This window comes from Amblyomma maculatum, chromosome 10 (assembly GCF_055883805.1).
Source record: "Amblyomma maculatum isolate TAMU_Amacu chromosome 10, ASM5588380v1, whole genome shotgun sequence".
Classification (NCBI taxonomy): domain Eukaryota; kingdom Metazoa; phylum Arthropoda; class Arachnida; order Ixodida; family Ixodidae; genus Amblyomma; species Amblyomma maculatum.
The window spans coordinates 45,501,769-45,526,047 of NC_139353.1; the positions used below are offsets into that span (position 1 = coordinate 45,501,769).

The following is a 24,279-nucleotide window of genomic DNA, read 5'->3' on the forward strand; positions in this document are numbered from 1 at the left end:
GCCAGTCGAGCTTGTTGCCGCTGAATTTCTGAAGCTCCAGCTTAGGCAATCTCAGTTGTCCCGAACGGGCAGCAGGTAATCTGGACGCGGTTTCTTCTGCATTCAGTGTGCTTGTTGCACCGTTAGAATTCGTTTCACTGCAACGCCGAAGCTTTGTCCGCATTCGTGTCATGAGAGCTTGACACTGACGAACGCCTTTGTATTCTTCCGCGAGGCCTTCGTCACTCACATGCGGCTCAATCAAGGCATCTAACTGTTTCAAATCTCTCGAAACAATGTCCAACTCATCTGATATTTCCGCGAGGAGGTCTCGTTGCTGGGGGCCGAAGTCATCCGCCGTCGTTACTCGTTCAAGCTCCTCGTTGAGTTGGTTCAGTTCAGCTCGCGTAACTTCTCTCTTTGTTTGGAGACGCTCCATCGCTGTCGTCCGTTGCAGTTGGAACGCTGATTTCAAGTTGCCGTTGTTTTTCGCTTACTCCCGGGTTTCGGCACCAAAAAATATGTTCGTTATTCCATGACGTTGGGGAGAAACTTTTAAACAACCACAACATGAAATTTTAATTATCCACTGCACTCACTGTGGACACTGCTCGGAGAGCGGCGTCTCCATGAAACTATACACTGCACTTCTTAAACGCTGAGTGTCTGTCTCTTGAAGGGAGCACGCGCACGAGCGTCCCTCTCTCGCGCCACCCACCGACCACAACACTGCACATGCGCACACAGCTGTACCCCGCGGTGAAGAATGGATGATTCCAGTCCGTGTACATCCATCCCCCCCGTTGTCAGTGGGATGGCCCAAATGTCGTGCCATGAACGCTACAGTAGCGGAGGCGGCACCCGGAATATTCAACACACCATGGCTTGGGTAACTCTGCTTGGAGGATTCGACCTTCGCAAAATACGCGGAAAGACTGAACAGTCGACCACGATCGATGAATGACGGATTTGTGCGGCCTACTGCGTGTACCAAGTGAGCTGAAGGTCTGATCCGGACCCCTTTTGCCTGTGACAACACTTGGGAAAAAAGAATGTGTAAGACTAGCATACAAACAAACTGAGCGTTAAGGATAAAAAACGGGCACGTGAAGCTGAAGCACCAGGCACAAGACTAGTACCACGTGTGAAACGACTAGCTGACACAGGCTGTGTGCCGTAGCTGGCAAGCTGTTGAGTGCTCCTTGGCAAATTACAAGATAAGCAAACAGCTCATAGGGCCTTTTTTCTACGACCTGACAGTCTGCGATTCAATTAACCTCGAAAAGAACTCATCTGGTTGCGACTTCACGCTGATCTCGTATCGAGATAACAGCGAGAAAAAAAATGACGGGCCTTACGTGCTGCTAATGCGTATCATTATGTTCTACTGTTTCGCTTCCACTGAGTGTTTTTGTAACCGAGTTAAATAAACATTAGCTCGGTTAGTGTACAGTTTTATCAGTTTATCTTTTGATTATACTTTGGGGTGATGGGGAGCAAACTTAGCAGAATACCAGTGATGGCTTGATTGCACAAACCTGGTTCGATTTACACGCCGCGCTTGGGATGGGCAGAGTCCACTGCCACAAAATCATTGGAAAAATCATTATATTATATTATTATATATGTATATATAAGCTACACAGCCACTACAGACATTCTGTACACATATTCCATACATGGCACACATAAGCCAAGTAATCATGAGCATTCATAAAAACTGTATGAAGCTGGCACCCTCACTTTGTTTCCCTGGTTATCCTTAGCTCCCTTTTATTTATACCGACGTACACAGCAATATTTGGGTACCATTACCGATGATAAATGCCAACTTGTGCGTTGCTAATCCTGTATCACCGTATACTGCAGTGATATTGAGAATCCCCCAACCTGGCGGAAATGCGCGCGGTCAGCGCAAGGGGGCGCCAGTTTTTGCATAAGGTCTATAATGCTAAGTGCTTTGTGAAACAAGTCGGCCGAAGGAAAAAAAACCTTCCCTCGTATTTGTGTAACTATGCTAATTATGCTTTCAGCGGGCAAAGTTTTTAATATTTGCGCTCCTCTAATTACTGTTAATTATGTGTAATAAATAGACCACCACCATTTCTTTACGCCTGCTTTTCACACTGCCTAGATGATCATAGAAGACAGATATGGTGGCGGGCCTCACTCTCGGCAGAAGGAGATGTATTTCTTCAGGACACTCAAGCTGAGCTCTCCCTCCTGTGTCTTATCAGCAGTCGGTTCAGCATTCATGTGAATGCCAATCACGTGCTTGGCCAGGGTCTGGAAACATAAAACAGGTCACAGGGACGGTTTAAAAGTATTCAAACTGGCTTGCTTAGACAGGCATTCATAGATTAGCAGTTTCTGCTTCTAATACTAATAATAACAATAATATTTGGTTCACAGAAAAGCAAAGGTGCAGTATCTGTCACACTTGTTCTGTGGACACCTGAACTGCATCATGAGGAAAGGTTGGAGTGAAAGCGGAAAGAGAGAAATGGGTGCCGTAGTGGAGGGCTCTGGAGTAATTTTGATAACCTAGGGATCTTTATCATGCACTGACATCCCACAGCCTCTAAACAACATCAAAATTATGAAAGCAAGTAGATTCCCTTTAAGGTGAACTTGAAGGGATTATAAAATTATTTGAAATTATAAAAGCAATAGATTCCCTTTAAGGTGAACTTGAAAGGATTATAAAATTAATTCATCTTATCCAGAGTACCCCACAAAGGATATAAAAGGATGCTAAACATGTTAAAATAAATATTTTCATCACAGGAATGGTAAGATAATGACAACAACAGAACCACACATGAGGTAACTGAAGAGTGAGCTTATGAAAAAGCTCACGTCATCCTATCTGAAAACTGTTAGTAAAGTTTCTTTTCTTGTCTCTGTTTCTCTCTCCCTTCAGCACTAACCACTATTCGTGTGCCTCCGAACCCCTCTTTTTAACTTCCCAATGGCTTAATTAAGCGTAGTGAGAACCCACAGCTGGCTAGCTGTGCTGTAAATGTTTTAAATGGTTACAACCGCCTTTCCCTTTCTCATTTATCCCACTTCTTCAGTGCGGCTGTTCATAAGCAGCAGTAAATCATGCGCGCCTCTTCGTCCTCCACTGGAGAAAGAACGAACAAATTAACAAAATGTGATGCGCGTAACGCCAATGTCAGGCGATGTCAGATTAGGTGCCATGCACAGGTGAGAGCGGAGAGCACTAGCATTGCCTGCCTGCCTACACCCTCAAGAATGCTTTTCCACACCTGGGCTTGCAAATTCACTCGAAATGAAATTTGCCTGCAGCAAAGGCCCTTTCAAACACATATTTGAAAAGCGATACTGCCAAAGAGAAATGACCTGTTGTTCTGTGGAAGTTTGATAAATAACAAAGCTCAACGATTCATATTCATATTTGAGAAACTCGTACAGTGGAATCTCGTTGATACGATTCCCACGGGCTCCGACAATAAAAGCGTATTATTCGAAAATCGTATTATCCAAAACGGACTCCAAAAGATCGCGAATAATACATACTTGGCACAGAGCTTGCTTTTATTAAAGCACGTTAAAATAATCCGTCACTTTGCGTTGCACTTTTTGCTTTTCGAGGTCCTGAAGAAAGCTTGTTTGGAACTCGTAGAAACGAGTAGCAGTTTCCTCACTCAGCTCCGCAGACGCGACAAAGCCACGAAGCCCGTCCAAAGCTTGGAGTGCACCGTCAGTATTTAATGGCCGACGATCGCCACTGCAATCTCCGGCGTCTTGGTTGTCATCGTCGTCGCTCTCCTCTTCAGCGGTAACATCTGCAATGATGTCTTGGACGGTGCGCAATTCGCATGTCGCCAGTTGGTTGTCCACCGATACAAACTCTTCCGGAGACACGTCGACATCGAGGTCACCCCAGTCCGGGATGTCAACCTCTGCGCTGTCAGCTCCATGTTCCTCCGTATCGCCAGATGCACTAAAAAAGCCACACTTCTTGAAGCAGTTGGCGATGGTGTCGGGTTTGACGCGATCCCATGACATCGCTAGAAAATGAATGGCATCAAGAAGATCCACCTTCAAGCTGGCATCTTTCCGGTCGATCTTGGCCAAAAAGCGTCTGACCAACAAGCTTCTAAAGTGAAATTTCACGTTTCTAATGGTTCCTGCATCTAGGGGCTGCAAGTGGCTGGTGCAGTTGGGCGGCAGGAAAATTACTCTGACGTTTTGCAGCCACGAAGTATCGACAGGGTGCGCGGCACAATTGTCGAGAAATAGAAGAATTCTACGGTTCTCGGCAAGCATCCGGGCATCCAGATGGGTGAAGAACTCTGTGAAAAGGGCTCCGGTCATCCATGCCTTCCTATTCGCTTTGTAAACGACAGGAAGGCGTGGGTTGCGCGAGAAGCAGCGTGGCTTCCAGAACTTGCCAATGACGGTAGGCTTGAGCTTCTCGGTTTCATCAGCGATGCAGCACAACAATACGGTGACTCTTTCTTTGCTTTTTTTTCCACCTTGACACGTCTCACCTTTCATGCTGAGACTTTTCTCGGGCTGGAGGTTGATGAACAACCCAGCTTCATCTGCGTTGAACACGTCCCTTGGCTGGTACTAAGCAATTACCGCCGGCAGAGTCGAAAGCCAGTTGGAGACCTGATCTTGGTCGGCAGACTTCCCTTCGCCGGAAACGGTTTTATACGACAGGCCATGTCCTGTTTAAAAAGGTTGGAGCCACCCGCCCGAAGCTTTAAAATCTTCAATGCCCAACGAGAGTGCAATCTCATCAGCTTTCTCGCGAACAACTGTCCCGTCCACGTTCACGCCCGCCGGCCTTACTTCCCTGAACCACGCCAGTAGAACCTCTTCCATCTTGCCATGCTGGGCGCCCCTTGTTTGCTTCACGCCGACGCCGAAGACTTGAATGTTTTTCCAAATTTCTTCTCGCTTGCCGACGATCGTGTTCAGCATGGAGACAGGCAAACAAAGTTCGCGTGCCAGGTCGACACGTTTCTTCTGCGGATTGTCGTCGACTTTTACGAGAACATCAAGTTTTTCTTTCAGCGATAACGCTTTACGCTTCCTAGACATGGTGAAGTGTGCGGGTGAAACGCGGCACCAAAACAAAAGAAACGATAAGTGCGAAGTGCAAGCTGAACGCTCGGAAAACCAAAATGGCAACGAGAAATGGCAAACACAAAGCCTCTACAGCATCGTCAATGCATGCGCCAATCACTGCTTCTTGGTCACGTGATTTTACCGTGATTACTATGTCTTAGGATAGATGGCGCTAAAAACCTTCGGTGCGCTTCGGCGCTTTTGGTGTGCGAGCTTGCGAAAATGGCTCCCAGAGGCCGCCACACTGCTGCAGACGCTGTGCTGAGGCACGGCTGGACTCGAGCCGAGCCGAGCCAGGCCAAGCCTCGAGCATACGAAGCACATGTCGTCGCGTGTTCAGTCTTCCGTGCCTGTAGTTTCGCTCGATGTGATAATTTCAGTAGCTCTGCCCACCCTCTGCAAAGGACTGGCGCTGATGTCATCATCATAGTTGGAGAGATGCGATTCCTACACGTGTCTAGCAAAGGTCATGTCCAACATCGAAAATCGGCCACGAGCGCTAGGGGAGTTACCACCACTGCAGCTACTGTCAGATCCCGCTAGGACACTTTTGCTGCCTCCTGGCGCGAAAATCGAAACTGCACGAGATTTACGGAAGACGTTTCCACGATCGTATTATCCAAACCGACGTGGAAATACGATCGTATTAGCCATACAAAAATGCATTACCTCTATAGGGCATCGGCCGGGAACGAAAAAAAAAAACGTATTATGCCGAAAAGCGTATTTAGCCAAATCGTATCAACGAGATTTCACTGTATTCAGAATCCCAGAATACTTTAAAATTATGGAATGCTACGAAAATTTTTAAATTCACCGCAGTTTCGCCGCTCTGTATGCTTCACCGCAAAGCTTGGTCATGTGCAGTGAAGCATCCTCACAGTGTGCGCAAAGCGAGGTATTTGACGAAACTGGGAAAAAATCGTCGCTCTTACTTCAGTTTCATCTCAAATGCGGACCTCCACCATACAGATGTTCATCAGGCAAAATTACTGCGATCTGAAATGGTTCTGAGTAGTTTTTCAGGCCTATTCAATAATGCGAGGGTGCAGTTAATTCGGACATTTTTTTTCTACTCTCTAGAAGACCTTCCTGTACAAAAAACTGGTATATGGAACCCTGTATATAATTTATACCGGATTTTTCAGTTTGGTATACACTTCTGTGCAATTCTAGTTTTATTTGAAAATACCAATTGAATTCTGAAATAAAGTGAACAATGATATTCTTCATTTTTTATTTTTTTTCCTGATCAGATACTAAATATTCGAAAGCATTTTTTTCCCCTATTCGTAATCGAAAATTTCGATATTCGCACGCCCCTACATGACTAAAAAAAAAATGGAGATGATGACGTACGCAGTCTCTCTTCTCGTCGTGGATGTCCTTCACAATGAAGATCATGTCAAAACGGGACAGGATGGTAGGCATGAAGTCGATGTTCTCGTCTGCTTTCAAGTCGTCCCAGCGGCCAAAGACACTGTTGGCTGCCGCAAGCACAGAGCAGCGGGCGTTGAGGGTGGTTGTGATTCCCGCCTGAGGGGTGGACATTGAAAGCATTCCTGAGCACATGGTAATAGAGAAACAAAGTGATACAAAAAGCTGCAGAACACTATGCAACAGTTGGTCCACTTCCTTTTAGCCTTAAAATAGCTCAGAAGCATATAGGTGCCTTTTTTTCTTTCCTATGAGTCTTAATTTCATGTCATCAGCAGAAGCCTACTGCTGACATTACGAAGAATGTGACAATTCGCCTATTCAAGTCTGATGCTCAAAGAAAATGAAGCTGGTGACAGGGGAAACTATATGAGATCTGTCTAGACTCTAGACCATCTCCTAGCTAGTAAATCACTTCTTTTTCCTGAAGCAAAAGCTTCACTACACCATGTACCAGCCAAGGTCAACGTGTCCGACCGCTTAGCCATCAACGAGCCAGAGATCACAGTGTCGTTGTATAGCTTAACCATGTGGCGTACCACCACTTGGCTTTTGCCGGCAGATATGGCATCGCGTCTTCCCTCTTGCACTCGACAGCGTCCTCGACTCGATCATCTCGGCAATTTAATCGCCTCAAAACCAAGCAAAACCACATTTTCGCTTCGCCCAACTAGGTTTAGCAGGGTTAAACCTGAGACACTTTTTCCAACAGCTGATATAGGTAGCAAGTTACTGCAATGAATGATGGCTACATTTATCAAAAGCTCAACTATGTAATACTCGGACCACACCATGAAAAAGTATGTACTGTATTTACTCGCATAATGCTCGCACCCCCAACATTGGGCGTCAAAAATTGGAATTTTTTTCCCTTGCATAATCATCGCACCACCAATATTACCACCGCGAGAGTAGTATGCTAGTAGTAACAAGCGCCATTTTTGGAGCGCTACTGAACCTAGCTGGCCTCGTTCTGTGCACGCGCTACCAGGCAGCGATAACGTGCTCATCATCATGCTCGTAGTCATGGCCATTTTGTGAGGTGTCTCCGCGTCTCGTCATTGTTCCTTCGTTCCACCCATGTTACTTTCTTTGTTCCACCATCTACCGTGTTCTTGATGCCGTATCGCGATGGGGCGGTACGTAAGTTATACAGCTGTTTTTAAGCTGAAAGCTTTCGAGTACTCGCTACAGCATAGCAACCGCGCTGCCAGCAGGCACTTCGGCGTCAAGGAGTTCTGCGTAGTACGCTACTGGAGACAGCGATAGCAGTGTCAACACGAACTCTTTGATCAAGAGTAGAACTATATGGTCTGCTGTGAGCATTATACCACAAAACGCAGGGAGTGATGATGAGGCTGTGTGCGGCAAATAAAGTTCTTTAGCAATTTGCGCTTTTGGTGACCCTGTACAGTGAAATCTCGTTGATACGATTCGGTTAAATGCGCTTTTCGGCATAATACGTTTTTTTTCTTCGTTCCCGGCCGATGCCCTATAGAAGTAATGCATTTTTGTACGGCTAATACGATCGTATTTCCACGTCGGTTTGGATAATACGATCGTGGAAACGTCTTCCGTAAATCTCGCGCAGTTTCGATTTTCGCGCCAGGAGGCAGCAAAAGTGTCCTAGCGGGATTCTGACAGTAGCTGCAGTGGTCGTAACTCCCCTAGCGCTCGTGGCCGATTTTCGATGTTGGACATGACCTTTGCTAGACACGTGTAGGAATCACATCTCTCCAACTATGATGATGACATCAGAGCCAGTCCTTTGCAGAGGGTGGGCAGAGCTACTGAAATTATCGCATTGAGCGAAACTACAGGCACGGCGGACTGAACACGCGACGACATGCGCTTCGTATGCTCGAGGCTTGGCCTGGCTCGGCTCGAGTCCGGCCGTGCCTCAGCACAGCATCTGCAGCAGTGTGGCGGCCTCTGGGAGCCATTTTCCCAAGCTCGCACAACAAAAGCGCCGAAGCGCACCGAAGGTTTTTAGCGCCATCTATCCTAAGACATAGTAATCACGGTAAAATCACGTGACCAAGAAGCAGTGATTGGCGCATGCATTAACGATGCTGTAGGCTTTGTTGGCTTTGTGTTTGCCATTTCTTGTTGCCATTTTGGTTTTCCGAGCGTTCAGCTTGCACTTCGCACTTATCGTTTTTGTTTTGGTGCCGCGTTTCACCCGTGCGCTTCACCATGTCTAGGAAGCGTAAAGCGTTATCGCTGAAAGAAAAAACTTGATATTCTCGTAAAAGTCGACGACAATCCGCAGAAGAAACGCGTCGACCTGGCACGCGAACTTTGTTTGCCTGTCTCCACGCTGAACACGATCGTCGGCAAGCGAGAAGAAATTCGGAAAAACATTCAAGTCTTCGGTGCCGGCGTGAAGCAAACAAGGGGCGCCCAGCATGGCAAGATGGAAGAGGTTCTACTGGCGTGGTTCAGGGAAGTAAGGGCAGCGGGCGTGAACGTGGACGGGACAGTTGTTCGCGAGAAAGCTGATGAGATTGCACTCTCGTTGGGCATTGAAGATTTTAAAGCTTCGGGCGGGTGGCTCCATCGTTTTAAAACACGACATGGCCTGTCGTATAAAACCGTTTCCGGCGAAGGGAAGTCTGCCGACCAAGATCAGGTCTCCAACTGGCTTTCGACTCTGCCGGCGGTGATTGCTCAATACCAGCCAAGCGACGTGTTCAACGCAGATGAAGCTGGGTTGTTCATCAACCTCCAGCCCGAGAAAAGTCTCAGTATGAAAGGTGAGACGTGTCAAGGTGGAAAAAGCAAAGAAAGAGTCACCGTATTGTTGTGCTGCAATGCTAATGGAACGAGAAGCTCAAGCCTACCGTCATTGGCAAGTTCTGGAAGCCACGCTGCTTCTCACGTAACCCACGCCTTCCTGTCGTTTACAAAGCGAATAGGAAGGCATGGGTGACCGGAGCCCTTTTCACAGAGTTCCTCACCCATCTGGATGCCTGGATGCGTGCCGAGAACCGTAGAATTCTTCTATTTCTCGACAATTGTGCCGCGCACCCTGTCGATACTTCGTGGCTGCAAAACGTCAGAGTAATTTTCCTGCCGCCCAACTGCACCAGCCACTTGCAGCCCCTGGATGCAGGAATCATTAGAAACGTGAAATTTCACTTTAGGAGCTTGTTGGTCAGACGCTTTTTGGCCAAGATTGACCGGAAAGATGCCAGCTTGAAGGTGGATCTTCTTGATGCCATTCATTTTCTAGCGATGTCATGGGATCGCGTCAAACCCGACACCATCGCCAACTGCTTCAAGAAGTGTGGCTTTTTTTGTGCATCTGGCGATACGGAGGAACATGGAGCTGACAGCGCAGAGATTGACATCCCGGACTGGGTGACCTCGATGTCGGCGTGTCTCCGGAAGAGTTTGTATCGGCGGACGACCAACTGGCGACATGCGAATTGCGCACCGTCCAAGACATCATTGCAGATGTTACCGCTGAAGAGGAGAGCTACGACGATGACAACCAAGACGCCGGAGATTGCAGCGGCGATCGTCGGCCATTAAATACTGATGGTGCACTCCAATCTTTGGACGGGCTTCGTTGCTTTGTCGCGTCTGCGGAGCTGAGTGAGGAAACTGCTACTCGTTTCTACGAGTTCCAAAAAAGCTTTCTTCAGGACCTCGAAAAGCAAAAAGTGCAACGCAAAGTGACGGATTATTTTAACGTGCTTTAATAAAAGCAAGTTCTGTGCCAAGTATGTATTATTCGCGATCTTTTGGAGTCCGTTTTGGATAATACGATTTTCGGATAATACGCTTTTATTGTCGGAGCCCGTGGGAATCGTATCAACGAGATTCTACTGTACTTTTATGACAAGGGTAAGTCCTGCTTAAAAGTAATGTTTTGGTTATATTTACAATAGCTGGCTTTAGAATCCCCAGTTACACCTACTCAACCCTTTGAGGGTTTTTGCTGTATATGTACGGCGGCGGTTTTCCATCCCACAAGTTTTTTTTTTTTAACGTAAAGTACGGTTTCAATCCTCCGTTTGAAATTTCGTGCTCTAATGACGATGCATACTCACTGGGAGGTGCTGCCACCTCCTAGGGCTTGCAAGAAGCGCTTGAAATTTATGGTGCTGCCTTCTTGCGAAGATAAACAGAACTGATTCCTAGCTGCAGCTTGTGGTCGGTCTGCGGCAAGGCCCTTGCATGGTTTCGGTTATCTCCCCCCTTGTGATCGCAATGGAGGCACTGCGCAAAACTTGATTTTTATCTTTATGGCCACTCCCTGTGCAGGGGCCACAGAAACCGATTTCCATCTTTATTGGGGCTGCTGTTAGCTTTTTTATCATCAACGCTCATGAGGTATTCCTGCTCTCGTTGTTTCTTGAGGTTCCTGAGTTTGCACTCTGGAGCAACCTTGACTCCAAACGATTCCTAATATTTTTCTACAACTTTTCCTTGACATTACTCATACTGAACTTTCAAAATCCGCAATAAAATAATTTGACCATCTGGGGAAGTTTTTTTCGAAACAATTCGAACCTCAAAGGGTTAAATTTGCTTTTTAGCGCTCCAAAACATTCACTCGAAAATTTTCCCCGCATAATTATCTCAGCATCACTTAGCATCATCTTAGCATTAACTTAGCATCAAATTTCCACAAAAAAAAAGTGTGCGAGTATTATGCGAGTAAATATGGTATTTGCAACATGCATTACTTTGCTTAGAGATGGCTCACCTTGGCTATGGATATGGTTTGCTGTTCCATGGCCTCGTGAATAGCCACTCGGTCGTCTTCCCTCATCTTGTCGAACTCGTCAATGCAGACGACGCCACCATCTGCCAACACCATGGCGCCACCTTCCATGACAAAGTTACGCTGAAAGGAAAAAAAAAAAAATTCTCACTAAGCATCGCGCAAGCTCCCGGCTGCATAACGACCAGTTGTGCCACTAGGTCAACAAGTCACAAAAATCAAAGGTTATTCACTTACGGTGGCTGGGTCTCTGGTGACCGAAGCCGTCAGACCAGCAGCACTGCTGCCTTTGCCCGAAGTGTACACCTGCGAAAGTATGTCAGCATGAGACCGTGCTCAGTACTAAGCTAAATTTCAGCTTTCTTGACATATACTATACTCCGTTTCATACATCAGGTGCAACGCAGCGAAAGCTACGCAAGTAGTCCGCAAGAAAAAAAACAGGAGGCGTATCACTACGCGCTCGTTCTGTAGGCGAGTGTTTCCTGCCGAAACGGGCTCTATTCCGAGCATACACGTTTGCAATAACATGCTTCGCATGCTTAGACATCTTCACAGGGCGGATCTTATAGAAAATATGCGCACCAAAGAACCATTTTCTTAAAAAGAGATGCGCAGCGCGGAGGGCACAGCCAGCGCCATCTGGTGGCACAGCTGGCAAGGTTGCGGGGCAGCAAAACGCGGCACGAACAAAAACGACATAAAAAAACATACAAATTAGCCAAATCCGACCTTTTCTCCCTAAATAAGGTGCTTTTTATGAAGTTGATGGCAAATGTAAAATGTGTTAAGCTTGCAGACAAAGCAACTATTATTTTCTCTCGTCAAGAGTAGGCACTATTTTTTATCGCGGATGCGGAGAGCGCAAACAAGAGCTGTAGCTATGGTAGTGTTGCACTTGATGTATGAAACGGAGTATAGCTACACTTGCCAGCACCACTTTCCTTCAGTGCACTAAAACATCTGTTCAAGTTGCTATCACAGCTCGTACCGCAGTAGACAATTCTTTGAAATTTTGCGGAATGAAGTGTACGAAGAACTCAACCAGACCTTGCATCTTATTCAAGGGTTTACAAAAGGTGCTTACCGCAATGGGGGCGACGCGTTCCACAAACTTAAGCAGTTGACTTTTGGCTGTGCCCGGGTCACCAAGGAGGAGCAGGTTGATGTCTCCTCGCCGCCTCAGCCCGTCTGGAAGCCTGAGGTCAAGAGTTCAGATAAAGCTCACTTGAATTGGAAAGCATATTTCGTTTCCTAAAAGAAATTCGAAAATTTAGCACCATGCTTTCAGAGAGGATGTTTATATACGGACGAAGCGCTCAGTGTGGATGTCGTTCACAAACGTGCACTGTCCTAAATGTGCAATTAGAATTAAAAAAAAAAAATAATAAGTGCCGAAATGGTGCACATATTTCACACACACCACACAGGCAAAACATGAAAAGAGAGATAATGCATCACCTCTTGACAGAGCCCCCGAAGAGCAGGCAGGCGATGGCCTTCTTCACATCAGCAAAGCCGTAGATGGAGGGCGCAATACTCTTGGCAATCCTCTCGTAGATGTTGGGGCTGCTTGCCAGATGACGGAACATGTCTTCTTCGTCCGGCGTCAGCATGGTGCCCCCTACCCTGCCTGCGCCTTCGGTGTTCACGGAAATGCCCACGACGCGGAGGTATGGGGCACGAATGCCAATGTTCGACTTTTCTTGGGGCCCCTTCTGGAAAGCGTTTGGGTGCGACGGAACAAACATGTTGGATCATACAGTTCAACTGCGACCCCGCAAATTCGAGCCAGCTGAAGAGAGCATTATGAAGTTGGGAATTCTATTAAATTACAAAAATAGTAAGCTGGGGGAATTGTAATGTGCCACGCTTACCTGAAAAATCAGCAGAATGGATTTCATTACGTTTGTTTTCAAACTACAGCAATAGCTACAGCTACTACTTCACTTAATTGCTGCTGCATAACTAATGAGTGCTGAATGAAGATTTCCCCGTTAACGAAGGCCGACTGCAGCATTTAATCTAAAAACGTCCAAACTACGGCATTCAAAGGACAGATAACTACTTGGTATAAGGGAATATGCTTTAGTTTAAAATTCTCAAAAATGAAACCGCTAAGTGAAATATTAACCTGCATAAAGGCGAAATGGAAGTTACTAGAGTGCAAACAAGTACAAGCATAGTTTGCCTTGCACTACAGAGGACCAAGTGAGTCAGAGTGAGCAAACCAGATGGTACGATATAATACTGGACACATAACTAGAATCAAACAACTAATTCCTGTCATGGGAGATCTCCAGCCAATGGCGTGAATTTTTTATGATCCTTTGAGCATCATAGTGACATCACAGGGCATTGCAGATGAGAGGGAAAGTACGACTAGACATTCTAATTAACTGTGGAATAAAAATTGGGCAACCACCCTGTCGCTCCTTTCAGGGATATCATCTACCATTTTGTTCTGGAGTTCTATCTGACTGCTGTTACTAAATAATGAAGGAATTTCCCCTTGATTGGTTGCAACGACAGCTGACAAAAATGCGAGAAAAGGCATGTCTGCAAACTTGACATGAATGTTCAAAATGAATGTACTGCTGCCGCAAGGTGGCAATAGTCCCATCCACATGCTCAAGCATTCGTGTTAAGTTTGTAGGTGGCGGTACATTCCTTGAATTATGATGTGTGTAACTACAAGCAATCAGCATTTCACTGCTAGGAATGGAAAGGTAGAGCCATCTGATGCCAAGAAGCTTAATACAACATATTAACTTTTAACACCTTATTGTACACAAAGAGGAAATATTTTCAGTTAAAAAATAAAATGCTTACCTTGGTGGGGCGTCCAGTTTTTTTGATTGAGTAGACACCAATGGCTGTGATCCGGTTACCAGGCACGACACGCTCGCAGAGGTAACTGAAATATCAAAGGAGTCGTGAACCGTCAGAGTCACGAACACAACGGAGGGAGCAGAAAAAGCTTGTTACAAATGTAAAATTTGCCACAAAATGGGCTGACTTATGCCTAGTCTACAAGTTGCTCCGCCGTTCCTGATTATATCAAACTCGGAGGGGATTGTCAAATAACTTGATATATAAAACATAAGAGAATAAGATTACCTGCAGCCAAGAAGTCAGAGAATGGTTTTTCACAAACGCGAGAGATGTGCATTGTGCAGCGATGTGGTGCTTGCTTGCGTACGCACACTGCCAGTCGAAGCCGGTGCAGACGATGCTTTTGTAACTAGTCGCTGCCCAGCATAAGAGGCCTAACCATATTACTAACACATTAACCGTTCGCCAGACTGAGGTCTACCATCAATCGCATGCGACAGTCCTCATGCAGAAGAATGGCACCTTCGCGGGGCTAGCGCGGCAAGTAGGTGCCCAAGGCTGCACCCAACACTGCTTCATGTGCGTAAAGTTGTTGAGGGAGAGCGCTTGCAGGAGCGCTGTGTGCCGTTCGATAAACATGTTCGCTAGTGCTATACCTCTGCATTTGATTTTTAAGGAAATTCTATAGCTGTTCGATATAAGCAATAATTTGATATATCCAGACTCAACTGTAAATCATGTCAAAACTTCTGTTTTGGAAATGAAGCGGGGCAGGTTCTGGTGGCACTGTTTTAGGTTCTGCCTTTTAGGTACAGCAGTGACGGTAGGTTACCATTGCCAAAACACAGATAATTGCAAAATTGTGAAAATTAACAGCTTGAACTGGTAAAATTCCTATGAGAGACTCCGTAGTGGAGGGCTTTGGATTGGTTTTAATAACTGGCATTTCTTTAACACGCGCCGACATCACACAAGCGTTTTCGTTTTGCCTCCACTGAAATTATAAGAACAACACGTGAACACTAAAGCCGCTGAGCCATCGAGGCAAGTTGAACGCCAAACACATTTTCTAAAACGTTGCTAGTGCCTAGATGCCATCGCTTGTAAAAAATGGGCACCAGATGGCCATGGTGAAGTGATGCTCGCAGCAAAACAGATACCAACACAGGAACAAGGAAGCAACACACAAGTGCAATATATGAAGCCCCCCCCCCCCCCCCCCCCCAATGTTAAAAAAAAAAAAAAAAAATCTAACAGAACCACTGAATTAGAAAGTTGGCAAAGACCCACTGTTGATGCATTGCTTCTTTATTCCTCTGCATACATCCACCTTGTGCACTGTGTTTTACCACAGACCCTTAGCAACTCTCCTGTCTAGCAGTTATGTTACATGTAACTAGACCGTTTTTACTGTACCACGGAAGACTAGTTCACCAAGTAACGCTCGAAATTTTCTCTACATGTGCAGTTAGATAGTTGCAAGAGTAGGACCTTGATGTGGCTGCATCTGTCTCAAACTGAGCAATTATAAGGTGCGACTGTAGTAAGCGTAATACACAGGCTGGAGAACTTGGCATCTCCATTTCTCACATACTGTCTACATTTGCTAGGAATCGCAACTTAAGAAAAATCTCAATTCTTATTCAACGCAAGAATATTTGAACAATATTCTCAGAAAGAATACAATAAAGTATGCTCATCTTTGTTTACTTCATAAAATATTGTTTCATAACCCCAGTCTGCGCAGCGATCTTATACCTCTCCCATCATATGTTTTGTCACAAGTTGATCATTCACATAAAATCAGTATTCCTTTTTTTAAAACTAAACATGCAGCCGAGTCTTTCCTCCCGCGAACAGCAAAGGACTGGAACCACCTTCCCGGAACCACTGCTTCCATCATTGATCATCAGCATTTTTGTTCCGTGTTAGCTAATATTGTATGATTAGAATTGTAACACCCTATACATAACTGCATATCTACTGCACTGTATATGTATCTATTGTATTCTACCACTCCCCTCTTAAATGCCCTCAGGCCTTGAGGGTAAAATAAATGAAATGAAATGCAGCAGCTTTTAAGTGGTTTTGAAATGTCGCAATCCACACACATGAAACCTACAGGGTCATCCACTTCTAGCTATAACAAGGTCACTCCTTACAAAGTAACATTGCGTCCGATGCTGGCACATATCGAACCAAATGGATACAAGCACATACAAACACGGAGGTGGTACTTCGCATGGCCAGCCACTAAGCTTTACTGCATTGACGTGTCGGACGAAATGGCGCTTTAAAAGCAGTGACAGTGTTATAGCTAGAAGTGGACGAGGCTGCACATCCCAATGCTTCTTCACCCAGCAGAGGCAATTGCCAGGCAATCTACTGGTTGATAGGTCGAAATGAATGAATTAACATCTGCAGTCTAATTGTTAATTATGCTTAGCTAGCTGCCATAGTCGTTAGAGAATGCGGACAACTGGATTTATACCGTTCGCAGTAGAGCTGGAGGTGGCGAGGCATTTCGCCATAAGGGACTTCATCGGGGACCTCCTGCAGCTTGAGCACTTGAAAGTCTACACACTTGCACTTGTCAGGGACGATGAAGAAGGGATCAACAGGGCACTTGGGCTGCCCCGCTCGATCACTAACGAAAGAAAAAAGAATTGTGGAAATCATTAACGCAAACACACACACATACATGAAGAGTGTGTAAATTACAGAGATCAGTTACCCAGGGTAACAGAAAAGTCACATTGAAGTGCATGCACATGCTGGTCTAGTTCATCTCTCAGAAGAGCCATGACCAGAAAATGATTGTGAACCTTTTGCACATGAAGCATACAATCAAATCTCGATATAACGAATTGCGGGGGACCGAATAAAATCGTTCGTTATTTTGAAATATCATTGTAGTGAAAAACTTGCAATTACAAGCCAGTGGTCAAACCAAGGTACGAAAATGATGTACCTTGACAGTAGGCACGTGCGCAGGCAAGCAGAATCTCAAATGAAAATATTGCACTAACTAAAAGCTGCTTAATACGAAGGAATTAGTTTTGTTTTCTGCCGTGTGCAGCACACACAACCGATTAGATGTTCCTTACACCTTCCACTTCGCACAAAATACAGTTTACACCATTGCACTAAGCGATGAAAGTGCAGACTTTGTTCATGTGCAACAAAACACAGTTTGATACGACCTCATCTTCAGTGTTCAGCGAAGTTAGACAATCTTGTCTCGATCATTCAAAATTGTTGCGACGGTCGATGGGGCAACGTGAAGCTGTCTACAGAGGCCGATTTGCCTTTTCCCTGCGTCGATGTTTTGCAATATGGCTACTTTTTCCTGCAGCGAAAACTGCTGTAGCTTCTTTTTGACACCATGGCTGGTTGCATTAATCATCGGATCTCGCACGAACTTCGCAATAAGATCACCCGCAACAAAAATTCCTCCGTAATGCCCGCGTGAATGGCACGGGCAACTGATTGCCAATGACACACAACACAGAGAGAAAAACAGAAAAAAGGTCTGCCGGCCACTCCTTATAAACCAGTTTTGTGGTGGCGTTAGGTGTTGCCACTAGATATGGTGATGATGATAGCTATAGCCCATGGCATACACACAGAAATGGTGGTTTCTGTTTCACGCGAAAGTTGCGGTGCGGTAAATTTTAGCCTAATTCATAGCACTGATGTTCCTTGATAATAGGATAAAAATAAATTGTGTATGTTATTCTGAAATATGCACTATATATTGAAATTCATAGTTCTGAAATATTTTTACATTGAAAACATAGAAAATCAGTTGGGAATTTTCAAATAGTTTGTTGATTTGAAAAATTCGTCAATGTGGTGTTCGTAGTAAGAGATCTGACTGTACCTGTTACATCTGCGTGGCAAGGCGTAGCCTTCAAGGCCTGGCTTAATTAGCACGTTGGGTACGGTCTCTCGGCAGGACCGGCACTGAAGTGTGATGCTGGTCGCCTTGGCCTTTGTTCCGGACGCTGCGATCACGATGCCTGGCACTTTGACAAGCCGTGAAACTTGGTCAGACTGCCACCAAGAAAGAAAGTGAAAGACAAAACGTAAATGACTGATTTTACTGTTTTAAATTCGATAAGGTCAGGCTGTGATGCCAAGTACTTGGGGATCTCAAATGTTTTGTACAGCATACGAGTTCTGAAGATGAAGTATAGCCTGCGAGTTCTACAAATTTTTTGCAGAAAAAACTCTCTTTCCACGTAATTACCAATGTGCAAATCTAAGCTTACAGCCAGACATTTTGCACTTACCTCGCAGCCTGCAACTGTCTAATATGTGCAGTAGCACATACTGAATCTAGCGCAGTACAACCAGATAAACTATTTTTTCAATGCTGGCTATGAAGACATTTGTTTTTGCCGCCTCTGATCACATATGCTAGGAATGTCTTCGTCAGGGAACAAACGTCTGTTGTAATGCTGGTGAACAGAGCTTCAAGCACATCACGTCACTAGCAGAGGCAACAAAACAATATGAAACAGCTATACATATCAACACTTCCAAACATAAGAAAAAAACTGTGCACCTAATTCTGACTGGCAGCCTAAGATTTAGAACCAAAAACCTACAATGTATTTTCAGCAGTGGATTGCCTTAATGTCTGTGGTGAACAGTAGTGCAAAAAAAAGAGCAAATAATAAAAAATGTTTTTGTCCAGTCGTTTCCGTTCAAAGAACAAGAAAAACCATTGTTGTGTTCTTGATCATTTGCTACCTGTCCTTTTCTCTACTTTTCACCGTGGAAGTTCACCGACTTTTTTCATAAATCGATACATGAATTTTTTTGGCTACTCTCACTTGAACACAAAGTGAGAAACATTGGTTCACTTGAAATTGAACTTTCATTCAAGTAATATGCATTACGGGGCTAGCTAGTTCATGCTCGTAAACTTATATAAGCGCAACAAAGACGACAGAAGAGACAAGAAGGACACGACGTGGCGCTAACCAACGATAGAAGCTCATGTTGTGTAACTTGTGGCTCGACACTGTTTACTTTTACTCAAAATTAAATACTGAAGACTGTTCGGCTAATTTGGTGAATGGCCAAATAAAGGAAAAGCTGCGTAGAACAGATAAGGCAAAAGAAAAAAAAAATGCACAAGAACATAAACAACTGTACTGATAGAAAACGGGATTCACCAGAGGAAGGAAAAAAAAACTAACTTTATTTTTTCTGTTTTTATGCACAGTTATGACAAATAATGGCCCCTGTTGCTATTTTCCTCCTGACAACATGGTATTGATAATTACGAAGAAACCTTTTTTTTTCTTTTCCCCATGTGCTTCATGCCAACAACTCTGTGCCCGTGCGTTTTAGCTTTCTGGAGGGTTGTATTTCTTTTCTCTCCTAGTCCTGTCTGTCTTGGTCGAAACATTTGATATCATTATAGTCCTGTCTGTCTTGGTAGAAAAATTTGATATCATTAATCCAAATGTACAGTTTTTCTAAGTATTCATTCGTGTCCCACAGCAAAGCAATAAGTTTCAACCTTACCTTGATCTCTCGCATGAGGACTGGATGAGCTTCGGACTTCAGCATCACTTGGATGTCGGCGACATCCTCTTCTCCTGCAGGTCTTGGCCTGGTCACCTCATCAGCAACTTCTCTGGCTGCCTCTTCAAGCTGCCGTAACAAGGAATCAAGACTAGTTAATGACACTCATTAGGCTTGCAACATTCCTCGCGTAAAAACAAGTAAACCCGCGTCCCCCAGCTCATGCTCGCACATAAAATCCAATAGGTCGCATGATACATATTCCTTTCTCATCCGCTGCAATCCATTCGGAGGTTTAATCAATGTAGGTGGTGGTTAAACATGACAGAAATGCACAAAAACTTTGGGCTAAATGCAGGCATGAGTTTGATGTGGACACATTTATTTTATGCTTTTCATCATAGCAAATTGTTATACAAAACTCTGAACAAATTTTTCTCTCTCCCTTGCACAATGTCACTGTTTTAGCTCACAGTTGACAAATCTCGAGAATGGATTATGTTTGGGCAGTAACTTAAGCAGAAACAAAAGAAGTTGCGCACACCTTTTGTACGGCGTGACTTAAGGGTTATATGCGGGACATTGCCTTTGAAAGTGCTTCCTTACTTTGAGAGAATATACACCAATACAGAGAAGAATATGTGGCAGCCAGCAGTCTACACAATATAGTGCTAAATTGTTTTTATTTCTATCATGCTCTCTATATGCTCTCCCTCATGTTAGCATGATGGCATTAAATGCTAATGACCATGCGTGGGGTAATGGAGGCACGAATTAAAAGATCACCGAATAAATGAGTAGCAAACTGCATGTTAAGAAATGAAGATCCTCAAAAGGAGCCGAATATAACAAAAGCCATTATTAATATCGCATCATATAACCGTCAAAGCGGAACTTAGGTGTCACCCCAATTTTTTGGTCCGGCCCCCAGGTAACTTCCTCCGTTTTGCTCAGTGTACACAATATGCAGGCAAAGTCCCAACTGCCGAGCTCACCAGTGGGATGTGTTCAGTTGGCTGCTTCATCAGCTTGTCAGCCAGCACTTCGTCAAAACTGGAGATGTCTTCAAGCGCCACCTCTATCCAGTACTGGCCCATGTTGTAGTGCTGCTTCAGCTCGTCTCTGAGGGCAAAGAGAGAAAGGGAAGAATTGCAAGCGAACTCGTTGATAACATAAAAGCCTCTTTTCTTATCCGCCAATCGTAAGCGGACCGGTTTTAACGAACCCACCGTTAGATCGAAAACTGTGCTATGATGCGGGAAAAAAGCAGATGTTGCATACGTTCACAAAGTGAGTTTCCCAGCACTGAATACAGAAGCGCAGTGCGACAGCAATCTTAACGCAGCTCTAAGCTTACGAAAACGCTGCGCTACTAAGGCCATCTGAATATGCAAGTGCAAAAGAACTCATCGCAAGCGCTTCATTACTATGCTGTGCTTGACAACAACTAGAATAGAATGAATTGGCGCAAAACAATTTCAATGATTGCAGATCACGACTGATCCGAACGAATTTGAGGTAGAACAAAGACAACTACAAGTACCGGCAACCTCAAGTCTAATATGAGAGAAACACCACAAAGGCCGTCCAGAAGACCGTAATTCCAGTTGGGAGTCTTGCCATCGTGCTAGATCACAGCAGTATTCTCTAAATATACGTGCGAGCAGATACTACAGAGCACTGTGCTCGGCCTCGTGCGGCGAGTTACCTGTAGCGGTAGTTAAAGTTCCCCTCGTGGAACTGCCGAAAGAAATCGCGGAATCGACGCTTGACGGCTTGGAGGTTGACCTGGCCGTCATCTTGCGTATTTTCAGAGCTGAAGTTGTCGCTGAAAAAGACTCCACCATCATCAAACCCAGCCATCGTTGCAAATCGCACAGGGCAGAGTACGCTAACAATGCGCGCCCAATTTTTGGCGCGAAAACGACGGCGCTTTAATTGACTGCAGCGCCACCTGCTCCCTTTAAATCTAATGGGTTTGTATAAACTAAACGCGCCTAGTTTAAAATTACGCGAACAGGCAAAATGAAATGTCTCAGCTGTAAAAGCATGGTGCAAAAAAAAAGACCATTATGATTGATAACTAATTTTTTGGCCAATGAGAGTGCTTGGTACGCCCTGCGTCATGCTGCCGATGCCGCCGTCTGGTCTGGGTTTGTGTCGTCTGCGAGATGGCTGCACACGCGCGCTAGATGTACGAAGAAAAAAGGAAGAAAAGTTTTATCGGCGTCCTTGCTTCCTGGTCCGCAAGTTGGTTTGACGTCTCTGGAAACAGTCGGCAGCGTCGTGGTACCTTCAACAATGACTTGAGCAAGATTTGCGAATCCTGCGGACGGTGAACCGCTTCCGGGCTCCAACGAGCGGCTACGGTCGTTGCGTCGATCTTCGGAGGGCCATAACGTCGTTGGTTCGCGGTCTTTTTTCCGGTAGGTAAACAAACGCTTTCACTTTCAACCTGTCCTTGCATATCCTAGTTTCAACTGCGTGTGGGGGCAGCGGATTTCCCACAAGCACTGATGAAGCGCAGAAGGAAAAAAAAAAAAAAAGGCGCTCATTACAATGTGCTCTGGCTCCTCAAAACTCCCGAGGCCCGCCGTATTGAGTTTCGTTCTCCGCGTAAGCATGCAGGTAAGAGCTAGCACATAATAACCGTGCGCGGAGAGGACGCTTCGCTCTCTGATGCGGGCATCAAGGTCGCAACGCTTTTTTGCGGTCGTCAATGTTTTTCTTCGCGAGCGCCTGTAGGAAAAGGAAAATAAAGGCGGCTAGAAGATTATTAATTGCTGCGTGTTAGCTGCATTCCCGTTTGTCTTGGTTCCTCGTTAATTCTGTGCATGCGCTCTTTTAATGTAGTACGTACTACTTCCGTCGTCGCGGCTTCGCAGAGCGTATTGTAGCGACAGAATTCGCAGTTGCAGAAATTTGTGACCCGTGGCTTCGATCCCGACACGTGCTGCTATGTGCAAGCCGCAACACACAATTATAGGTGTTGTCGCCGAAAGGGTGTGCCACTCCCTCATTGCGCACTACGGTGCGGGCTGCGGACACTGTCATATCGGCCTCTCTCAGCTCGCGATCTCTATATCGTGTTTGCGAGCGTCGAGCCTTCTCCGTGTGCGCCTCAAAGGTCGTGCTAAGTTGCGCCGCGTCGGTTGGGCCGTCACTCATAGGTGAGGAGTTGATATATATCGTCACCCAGCCGGTGTGTAATAATATATATGATCACGTTGCTCTTGCTTTCATTCATCGTTTTATTTTTGCAGCTTAATTAAATTTCTCACCGTACAATATATGTCTGCGTTAACCGCCAATTTAGTACATTGCGAACTTGACGAGCATTTGGAAGTATTATTAACGTCGATGCGGCTTTTAATTCTTTTAAACGTTCCATAATTTTTTTTATTCTGGAAAAAGGCACACAATGTTTCGGAATGCAAGGGTATATATAGGTCGAGGCCTAAATTTTAGTATATGTGTTGTGTTAAAAAAAAAAATAAAGAAGACAAAAAGTCTGTTTCACTGTGCAGCCTGGTTCATGACGCAGATTAAGCTGTTCGAAAACCTGTTTCCGTCTAGCACAGGCAGATTTTTTTTTTTCTTATGCCTCACCTATAGCAACTCAACTGTCAAGCAAGTCTGTATCTGTCACATCTGTTCGCTATGTTTGTTTATGGTTACATTTTATACAAGTGCAAAAAAGTACCTCCTTTAAGAACACAGAGGGAATAAGCGTTCGCATTCAATCCTCATTCGGATGGGACAGTTACCCCTGCACGGGTACTGTTTGCCAGGTACTTCTAATCTGACGACATAGCTGCAGTATCTGTCGGCGCAACATTGTAGTTGTGTCATTGACCTGACCTGTTGTACAAGCAGGATTTCAACTCATGTTTCCTGCTTTTTGTATAGCAAAGGAGTACATCTGCCTCTTTGATTCGGAAGCACAATATCTCCTGAATTCCTTATTATAATGTATGGTGCCTCTATAAAATATAGCCTGATTAATTTTCTTTGCGAGTTCTTTCAGCAGCTCAAGCTATTGCATCATATTTATTTTGGTTATGGTAACTATAGATACACATTTAATATTTTCTTTCTCCTGCTGTGCTAGTAAAAGTTGGCTTTGTTTCTCACGCCCAACTTTGTAAATTAGAAATAAATTTAACCAGTTTGGTAACCTCTGGCCAGTTATGTGCAGTTAAGTTTGGCAAGGCTTTTGTACTGTGGTCAAGTAGCAGGATTTGGACAGTGTGGTGGATATGAGATCAAAACCTTGGCGTCCTCGCCACAGGACATGGCCATGAATTTGCTCTCTCATATCAGAGTGCTTCACTCTGTGATATCATGGATCCGTCCGTGTCTGGTCAGCGCTGTTGCTATCTGTCTCCACATCCCTGCAAGAAAACCCCATGTTGCGCACTCGGTCCTGTCTGCTGATGCCAGACTGCAGCCACTGATAAAAAAAATATCGTGTCAAGTATTTGTTCCACACTTACCAGCAGATGATGCACATATGCTGTAGGACAGCACAGCTGATATATTTGTTCAGGTGACACTGAGATTTCGCAACAGTTAAAGTGGCTCTTGGGAATAAGTTTTGTGAATTTCTGTTTCTTTTTTTTTTACACTGTAAGGAGTCGTTTTAA

The 24,279-nt window shown here is 45.0% G+C and overlaps 2 protein-coding genes across 4 annotated transcripts in view; one reads left to right on the forward strand and one right to left on the reverse strand.

The window, feature by feature from the left end:
• Mcm5 (Minichromosome maintenance 5) overlaps positions 1–21,575 on the reverse strand; it is a 31,032-nt gene extending 9,457 nt beyond the window's left edge. Inside the window, exons 1-12 of the mRNA XM_084582669.1 lie at positions 21,342–21,575; positions 20,629–20,755; positions 19,634–19,762; positions 17,976–18,148; positions 16,584–16,739; positions 14,090–14,174; positions 12,719–12,975; positions 12,345–12,456; positions 11,495–11,563; positions 11,240–11,380; positions 6,445–6,621; positions 2,150–2,265 (exon numbers count right to left, since the gene is read on the reverse strand). Of these exons, the coding sequence (XP_084438795.1) occupies positions 2,150–2,265; positions 6,445–6,621; positions 11,240–11,380; positions 11,495–11,563; positions 12,345–12,456; positions 12,719–12,975; positions 14,090–14,174; positions 16,584–16,739; positions 17,976–18,148; positions 19,634–19,762; positions 20,629–20,755; positions 21,342–21,496 (1,697 nt within the window). The 5' untranslated portion in view covers positions 21,497–21,575. The remainder of the gene's footprint in view (positions 1–2,149; positions 2,266–6,444; positions 6,622–11,239; positions 11,381–11,494; positions 11,564–12,344; positions 12,457–12,718; positions 12,976–14,089; positions 14,175–16,583; positions 16,740–17,975; positions 18,149–19,633; positions 19,763–20,628; positions 20,756–21,341) is intronic.
• Positions 21,576–21,773: 198 nt separating this feature from the next.
• The window catches only part of PCB (Pyruvate carboxylase), a 39,186-nt gene continuing 36,680 nt past the window's right edge, over positions 21,774–24,279 (forward strand). For 2 of the 3 annotated variants that reach the window (XM_084582673.1, XM_084582674.1), the window contains exon 1: positions 21,774–22,059. The gene's annotated coding sequence lies outside the window, so the exon portion shown is untranslated. The remainder of the gene's footprint in view (positions 22,060–24,279) is intronic. The other variant, XM_084582675.1, reaches the window with a different exon arrangement.